This window comes from Fulmarus glacialis, unplaced genomic scaffold, assembly GCF_000690835.1.
Source record: "Fulmarus glacialis isolate BGI_N327 unplaced genomic scaffold, ASM69083v1 scaffold6658, whole genome shotgun sequence".
In the NCBI taxonomy this organism is placed as follows: domain Eukaryota; kingdom Metazoa; phylum Chordata; class Aves; order Procellariiformes; family Procellariidae; genus Fulmarus; species Fulmarus glacialis.
The window spans coordinates 25,073-34,404 of record NW_009228835.1 but is presented as its reverse complement, the minus strand read 5'-3'; the positions used below and the strand labels follow the sequence as shown (position 1 = coordinate 34,404).

The 9,332-nt window shown below is 40.3% G+C and overlaps 1 protein-coding gene across 1 annotated transcript in view; it reads left to right on the top strand.

The window, feature by feature from the left end:
- Positions 1-265: 265 nt before the first annotated feature.
- Positions 266-9,332, top strand: part of RGS17 (regulator of G-protein signaling 17) — a 28,656-nt gene continuing 19,589 nt past the window's right edge. The window contains exon 1 of the mRNA XM_009583613.1: positions 266-404. Coding sequence (XP_009581908.1) covers positions 286-404 — 119 coding nt within the window. The 5' untranslated portion in view covers positions 266-285. The remainder of the gene's footprint in view (positions 405-9,332) is intronic.

Below are 9,332 nucleotides of genomic sequence, written 5' to 3'. Positions count from 1 at the left end.
TCCTTTTAGTCTGGCCAAAGCAATAAGAATAGACGTGATTCAACGGCACGGTAGCGTAAGCGTGTCACTAAAATGTGGTCTTCTGGAAACTGCTTTTAACACAATAGAACTATTACTTGGCCAGCACAGTTGATGGCCACGTGGTTTTGTTGCCAAGAGTTGTGAGAATCAGTAGAATCAGAGATTGCTGTAGAAATGTGAATGTACTTTTTGACGGTCTGTAGTAATTCTGTACATCTCTTATGTCTGTGTTCTTATAGCCACTTGGGCACTGAAGTAGCTGAAATGAGAAAGAGGCAGCAGTCACAAAATGAAGGAACATCAGCTGTGTCTCAAGCACCTGGAAACCAAAGGCCCAACAACACATGTTGCTTTTGTTGGTGCTGTTGCTGCAGCTGTTCATGGTATGTCCTGTAGTATATTTGGTTCCATATCTACCACAGGTAAATGATGAGCATGGAAAGTGCCAAGCACTGGGAGCATGAAAACTTCTGGGAGAGGATTGCTGCCAAGAGGCACAATTTAACATTTCACTTAAAAATTTGATTAAACAATTCCCTGATTTGGTTGGACATCTTGTGAGGGGGAAGAGGAGAGAATAGTAAATTCAAGCTATATTTACCCTACTTAAACCATAACTAAATGAGGAAATTTCAGTTGTAAAACTAGTATGTGTGAATGAGACACTTGATACTGAATATTTTATAATTTCCATTCAAAACATTTTTTCTTCTGCTTGTACTTTTGATATTGCAGTTCTCTGCATTCAGGAGGGTAAAAGGAAGATGGTCATAAATGTGAATATACAGTGACCCATTTTACTACTTGGTTGTTGAAAAATATATATTCTGTAAATCTGAAAAAAACTTTATCTTTTAACCAGTGTGGCATAATTTTAGCAGAAAAAAGGCTCAAAAATTGTAGCTGCTTGTCTCTTCCTAAACAAAGAGTTCACTTGGAAAGTCAAAGAATTAAAGCCAGTTTCAGAAATAGCTTTAAATTCTCAGTGTCTTGAGATGCATCAGGTCTTTATTTCTTATTTTCGTGAACACAGTTAGTGTTGAAATATAAAGTAATTGACATGCAGTGCTGTTCAGAGCCTGTGCATCCTGTTACATACACAGTTCAGCCTTTTTGGAGTGACCATTCCTCTGTGTATCTGTGTTATTTTCACTTGAATCATCCATCTGGCCCCAATCTAAAATCTGAGGCTATTTGCCCCCAACATATTTAAAAATACATACCAGCATGTATGCACCAGGCATCAAATGTGACAGCTTTTTCCAAATGCCACATCCTGGAAGCAGTACCAGGGTGGACCTGCCTTGGCTGTTACTTCCAGTTTCACCCGGAGGCAGAGGATATTTGGAGCAAGGATGAGCGAGAGCTCATGCTTTTTCGAAGTTACTTTGCAATGCGTTAAATCCATACAGCAAAGAGGTGGAAGTGTATTAAATGGGAAAAAAAGGGAGGATGTTTTGCCACTGTTATCTCTGCTTTGTGACAGCACAATGTAAGATTAGCTATACTGTTACAGACCAGAGGTTCATTTAGCTCAGTATCCTATTTTAGGAAGTGACCTGTAGCGGATGCCACAAGGAAAGGATAAAACAAGTGGACGTGTACCTCCTCAACCTACTCACAGCAAAACTCCTCACAACTTCTGGCAATCTGCAACATAGGGACTTCCTGGCCCAGAGGTTATTTCTGTGTGTTTTATAGCCCTTGATGGAATTTTCTTTCATTAATTTGTCAAACCATTTTCTGAAGTGACTTCCTGAACTCATCTAAACTTTTGGCATCCAGAGTTTCCCATAGCAATAAATTCTACAACGGACCTGTGCACTCTGTGAACTATTTCTCCCTTTTATTTGTTTTAACCTCCTACATGTTAATTTCATTTGATGCCTTCTTGTTCTTATGATTGTGAAGAACAGTGAAAAATTGTTACCAGGATGATCAAGATTTTATAGAGCTCTCTCATATCCCCCTTCAGCTGTCTTTTCTTCCATAGTCCTCTCTATTTTAATCTCTGTGATACAGAAACTGACCCAGACCATGGCATGTCCTTATCTCTCTTCTATGTATCCACCTACCTTGTGTCTCTCTATGTACCTTTCCTATTCTATAATCTCCTGAGATGTGTGACTAGATCTGTTGCAGTAGTCAAGACATGGGTGCACCATGTTTTGTGTTTGCTCTTGATTTTTTGTTATTAATTCCCAGCACCATGCTTTCTTTTTAACAACACCTGAGATGACGTTTTCATAAAATTATCCACCATGACTACAATATCTCTTTATTGAATGGAAATAAAGCCCATCATTGTGCATGTACAGCTAGGGTTGGCTTTTGCCTTGAATACTGGAACATGTATGGCCATAAAAGTATCAGTCTAATTTCTAAAACTTAAAGACGACTGATTTTATTTTTTAAGCATGCTATAGCTCAAGAAGTCTTATTTAACAACTAAACTCTATTTTGAAGCTTTCATGAGCTTTGTGACCCTTGGAGTGCCTCCACTCCTTAGAATGCAATACCATTATATATTTGAACAGCTTATGCATATTAAATCTAAATTAGAGCAATTACTGCTTTAAAATGTAGAATGTCCTTTCAGCTGCTTTAGTAATTGTTTTTGCTGTTAATATCCTGTCTTTTGGGGGTTGAGGGTTTTTTTTTTTTTTGTAAAGTAGATTAGACTGAGCATGGAGAAATCCTGTCAATTTAAGCTAGTTTTCAGGATTAAGTCAAAGAATGGGTCAAGGGGGATAGTGACATCACTTGCATTTTCTAAAATCAAAAAGGTAGAACAGATGATGTAATAAGTCTTTTCCAGCTCTATCTTCTGTGATTCCATAGTGGAAACTCCATTAGAGGAGAGATGGGACAAAACTTTGAAAAAGACAATATGAAATGTTTCAAAATCTCAGTTAAAATTAAGTAATTGGTTCTGGTGCCAAATTTGTTTGGTAAATTCGAACTGTCCAGTCTGTACTGTAGAGTATGGATTACTGTTCTTGCCTTAGTTGTGTACCCCAAAAAAGTACAAAAATAATTTTTAAAAAAAAAGGTAACAAACTTTACTAGTCACTCATTATATAGGGGATTCTAGATAGGTAATTCTCTAGGGTAGTTCTCTGTAATAGGAAAGCCTAATCGATAATTGTAACAGATTCTCTGGACCTAAAGTAATTACATGCTTTCCCTAGTTCCACAGGTCTTTGTATTTCAGTAACATGAATTTCTCAAGAGATACCTGTCTGGAAATGTTGCTGGATTCATTAATGGTGATGACAGTACTTTAAGTGTCAATATCAAGATTAGGAGACTTTTCTTCTGTTTTTCCACCACCCTGTGTGACCGAGGACAGCTCTTACATCACTAACCTTTTAGTGTCTCAACTTCCTCACCATTCATAGAAATAGTGGGGGAGGGTATGTGCAGCTTTTAGTAAGAAGCTTTCACTTTTATCTGTCTGAAGAGTTAGTTCAATAGTTCATATATCCAAACAAATCATTAGAATTCTAAAAATATCTTTTGTGAATCATGTGATGTTTGTTTTCTTCTGTTCCACCCTGTGTTAAAATCAGAATAGGCATTAAGTCTTCTGCTTGCATAACAGCATAGACAAATATTCACACCTTTGTTTGGGAAAATAGTACCTTGCCTAATAGAGACTTGTTAACAGCAAAAAGTTAGGTCAAAAAATTATTCAGTACATCTTATTACAAACTTTTTTTTTCCCCCTCTAATAATTCCTTCTTAAAGGTAACAAATATTGGGAGTACTTTTCCATTGTTGTGGGATAACCCTGGTAGGCACCTCAGGCCCACACAGCCGCTCGCTCACTTCCACCCAGCGGGATGGGGAAGAGAATCAGAAGGCTGAAAGTGACATAACTCGTGGGTTGAGATAAAGACAGTTTAACTGATAAAGCAAAGTTGTGTCCACAAGCAAAGCAAACCAAGGAATTCATTCACTGCTTCCCATCGGCAGGCAGGTGTTCAGCCATTTCCAGGAAAGCAGGGCTCCATCACGCGTAACAGTTACTTGGGAAGACAGACGCTACAGCTCTGAACCTCCCTCCTTCCTCCTTCTTCCCTAGCTTTTATTACTGAGCACGATGTCATATGGTGTGGACTATCCCTTTGGTCTGTTGGGGTCAGCTGTCCCTTCCCAACTTCTCGTGCACCCCCATCCTGCTCACTGACAGGGCAGCGTGAGAAACAGAGAAATCCTTGACACTGTGCAAGCACTGTTCAGCAGCAGCTAAAACATCGATGTGTTATCAACACTGTTTTGGTCACAAATCCAAAACACAGCACCATATGGACTGCTATGAAGAAAATTAACTCCATCCCAGCCAGACCTGGTACATCTATTGGCACTGATAATGGTCAGGACAGGAAATTGTTCAGTTTACAAGGACAAAGCAGGGCTGATTACCAAGGTTTGGTCAGATTGGAAAAGATGGAGATAAACAGGCTGCTTAAGTTGGCCATTTTATCATAGCAGGTATGGTCAGGATGTTGCCCAACTAGCTTAAGCCCTGAACTGGTGCCTGAGCATCAGTAGTGAAGGAAGCAGTCCTCCTCAGTGGAGAAAATAAAGTGTTTTTGAAGTTCCCAACAGGAAAAGCCTGTCCACTTACCACAGAGGCAGATGATATATCCCTCTGGAGATCTTCTACAGGACCTTCCTCTCTCCACTGACCAGATACAGACCTTAGGCGCTTATTTCAGGAAGACTGCCCCACTAAAGCATTTAACAGAGAAGTACCAGTCAGGTAGCTAAGGTGCCGGACTGAATCTCACCCTGTGTCTTGAGCTTCCACAAAACACCATTCCCACAGAGGACAGAAGAAAAGGCTTCCTTACTAGGTGTAATTTCAAGGACTCAGGTAGGCCGAGAGTTGCAAAATTTGCAGCAAGACTCCTAACATGACAGTCTATAATTTCCTCAATAACACTTTCTCCAGAGAGCTTCGCATTTAGTATTTAGTGCTATGGCTTTACATTTTTGAGCTCAGCTTGGTGAGGTAAGGGTAGTAGCCTGCTATTTCACCTCCCCAGCCTTATTTAGCAGGCCGTTACTCCAGCTTCCTGAGCAGACATGAAACCAGTCATTCTCTTGCAAACACTTGCAAATTACATTCTTCAAAAAAACTCTCAAGACGCTAGCACAGGGAGGTTGGCTATTCTGCCAATTTTATCTTACTTCCTCTTTTGTCTCCCACCCAGAGCAGGAGTCATATCTTTTTATCCTCTCTTCCTCATAAGGTGCTCAGTGAATTTTAAAGCTGTGGGACATTGCGATGCCCGATAATCCTCTCCTTTTACCACACACAGGAGGCTCGGAAGGCATCTAACATCTGCCCTGCAAGAGACCTTAGCAGTACAGGAATCTGGGGGACATGAAAAGGCTTCCAGGAGATAAGTGAAGAAGATCACACAACTTCACTTGGTTCTGTAGCTCAATTCAAACGTGCGAGCTGGAGGGCCTTTACCTTAAAGGGAACCATTAAAACAACAGCTGAAGACTCTTGTGGAAGAGGGAAAGGGACTCACATGTCCAACAGCTCTGAGCTGTGCCCTGTACAAAAGCTGTGCCTGCCATTTGATTTCTTGTGACCCTTCCATGACTAGTTTCCCACACCCAAGAGATGCCAAGGAAGATAGGGTATTTGCCAGCTTGGCAGTAAACAAGAGTTGCTCTTGGCAAGAAACCTCTCTCCTCCCGTTCTTATAACTTGCCTGTGACTGCTGTGAGTTACGTCTGAAACGTCTTCCTGATGACCTTGTTACACAAATATTTTTCTTTATTAAAGGGAACATTTTCCTTGCATGGTTTAGCTGTTGACTTGGGCCTACAAGAAGATATTTCTGTCACTGGTGCCATGAATATGAGATGACAGATACAGTTCTAAGGACAATTTTAAATTATATTAATATTTTTTCTCTCTGGGGTTCAACGTTTTCCTCCTCCTAACAAACAGATAGTGTGCACGGTTCTCTAAATGAAAAAAACAAACCAAAACAATTTTTTTTGCACTTCCCATGTCTCTAGTACTTTGAGGTGAATAATTTTTTTCTGGCATATTCAGTGTTAGTTTGCCATCGAAAAATTGTGTCTAAACTTTGCATGTATCTACACAAGATAATCCCCAGGGGTCATAGTCATGGCTCCTTTATCTTATTTAAGCATGGTAGAAAGCTTGGAGGAGAGGGAAGCAAAGAAAGGATGGAAACAAAAAACAATGCAATAAATTATAGCCACATGTTCTGAAATATGTGGAAAACAAAATCCATATTCTTCTTCCCATGCCTGTCTGCAGCAGAACTTTTATACCAGGAGTGGACTAGAGGTGGTACAAAGAGAGTCACCCAGGCTCCAGGATTTTGTTAAAGCTTTCAGCAAGAAAAGAAAATCTTTATCTTTGAAACAAGAGCACTCATTTTGAAAAACATTTTTGGCTTTCAATTTTATTTTTTTTACAAACCTAATTTTTAAATTCTTCTTTTCCTCCCTGAACGCATAGGACAACACATCTGAAACAGACACACTCAACTCTCTGTATTTTACCTTTTCAAAACATCACACCTGAAAAAAGCAAATATTGAAAAGTGCATCGGGAATGTTTGTACTCAAGCACAGAACACAGAAGTGCAGGCTACTGTACTCTATTTCACTCAACTAGAAAGTGGTATTTTTAAAAAAAAATAATGGGAAAAGAAGTTCCATTCTGACCCTTTTAATACGTTAAAACATCACAGGATTTCCTTACATTTTTATCATTTGCTGTTGCAGAGGCCAAAGATGAAAACATTCCCTCTTTTTCCTGGAGAATAATTTATTCTGAGGCATAGTAGGCTTAGCTAGCACAGGAACTCGTGCCTTATGCATCTATGGGACAGTATCATCTGTATCATAACAGTGCAATGGGCAGCACTGGTGCTTTCTTAGGAAAGGAGCACCACTTCTTCGACAGGTAGAATTTAAAGCTGGATAAAGTCCTGTGTGTGACCTGTCACACAAGCTACTGAATGTGATATTCTAGAAAATCAGTCTTAAATCACCTTGTCTTTAAGTCCACATATCCTCAGTGCTGAGGCCATGAGAGAGAGCTGCTCGGCAGACATTCTGGTTGTCACTGAAATGCACGATGGGGTGAGTGTGGGGTAAGGATTTAAATACTTAGTCCTCAGAAATGGGTGTCTCAAAGTACCCTGAGCTACTTAAAATAAGAAATTTAAATTCTCAGCATTCGGAAAAACAAGCAGAAAACACTCTAAAAATAAATAGCTTGTCAAGTATTTTTTTCATACTTTTGTAAGTTATGTTAAAAGTACTTCTTAAATAATACCCAAGTAAAGCATTTCTTTTCCCTTTAAAGCAAAAGAAAGGGATGATCTCTAAAGTTAAAAAAATCAGAGGGGAGAAGCATGTCTTCCTAATGGGTAGGATATTTAATAGAATCATAGAATCATAGAATCATTAAGGTTGGAAAAGACCTCTAAGATCATCAAGTCCAACCGTTAACCGAACACCACCATGCCCACTAAACCATGTCCTTAAGTGCCTCACCTACACGTCTTTTAAATACTTCCAGGGATGGTGACTCCACCACTTCCCTGGGCAGCCTGTTCCAAGGCCTGACCACTCTTTCAGTAAAGAAGTTTTTCCTAATGTCCAGTCTAAACCTCCCTCGGCGCGACTTGAGGCCATTAGGCTCACTCTGCTTTCTAATTCAGACAGGGCAAGAGATTTTGCTGGAGTTTTACAGATGTTTAGGTCCTCAGGGCAGGCTGGGGACAGGTGGCTCTGTGCATGCTTGTTTACACAGCTCCCCCAGGGCATCACAGCCTGACCTGCCAACCTCTGGGCTTGCGCCCTTCTGTGACACTGTCAGTGCCAGAAGGCCAGACTGTCAGTGTTAGCCTAATAATTCCTGGAAGTCTGCTCTCTCCTTGAGCCAGAACACAAATATACCTCAGATGTGATTCAATACACGGCTTATCCCAGAGCTCCAGAGGTGGCGAGTAAAGGCAGGTTTGACCACTTCCTGCACCTCCCTGTGAAGCAGAACTGAAACGCTACCGTTCGAAAGAGGGGAGCACCTTTCTTCTACATAAATGATGCCACAAGGTGAAAGGTATGCTCGATGAGGTCTCGGGTATACTAACTGCAGCGAACTACTACTCCATAATTTTTTCTGCATCTACTTCTAAAGAGTAAGATGTGAATGCAGGAAATCAAAAAGGCAAACCAAAAGGACTATAGAAATAAAATTTACAAAAAGCAAAATTTAGTGTAAAAACAACTAAAGGAAGCTTAAAGTTAACCTGTTAAATCTCATGAGAGCCTGCCTTCGTCACTGTGGAGCCCTGTTCTAAATTAATCAAATACATCTCATCTCCCCTCGTCAAAAAGCAGCCCAGAAATCCCTATTTCCAAGCTCATCCACCACCTTTCTTTCTTCTTCCTCCTTTCTTTTGCTCAGCCCCCTGCCACCTACCTCCAAAGCCCTGTGGAAGCACATCCCTGGAAGTATTTAAAAGACATGTAGATGAGGCACTTAGGGACATGGTTTAGTGGCCATGGTGGTGTTGGGTTGACGGTTGGACTCGATGATCTTAGTGGTCTTTTCCAACCTTAATGATTCTATGATTCTAAGGTCTTGCGCAGCCTTGGAGCAGGGACAGGAACTATGAGCCACGAGCTCCCACAGCAGCAATGGGTTTCCACAGGTCATTTGCCATGCAGAAGCAGCTTTGGTGCAGGTCATTGTTTTGTGGGACATGCAAAGTAAATCAAAATCATGCAGTTCTCTAGGAGAAAGCTGTAAGCTACACACTGCATTTATTTCGGCAAGCGTCTGCAAAGGGGTAGTCACTAAGGCGGTGCTGGCCTACCATGAAATCATGGTGGAAGCACAAAGATACACAAGACACTACACAGACGTTCAGCATATATAAATAATTTAAAATTAATTTTCAACCAAGAACTCTGTTTGAAAAAACCTTTAGCACTGTAAACCGAGTCTAACTCCATGTAAACTGATAAATGTTTCTATTTTCAAAGGTATGAAGTAAACTTGTTCCTCCCCATAATAAAATAGAAGTCTAATGTGAAGAGTAGAGCAATAGCTTCTTATGCAGCTGGTCTGTTAACTTTGATCACAAGCCAGTGGTAGAATCCTCATTAACATCAAAACCAGCCCTGGGCTCTCTGAGCCAAGCTTTCCTAGTATCAGGATTTTATCCTTAGTATTTTAAACTTTGAAAGTTCATTTCATTTTGAGTAACAGATGGAGGCTTATGTATTTACTG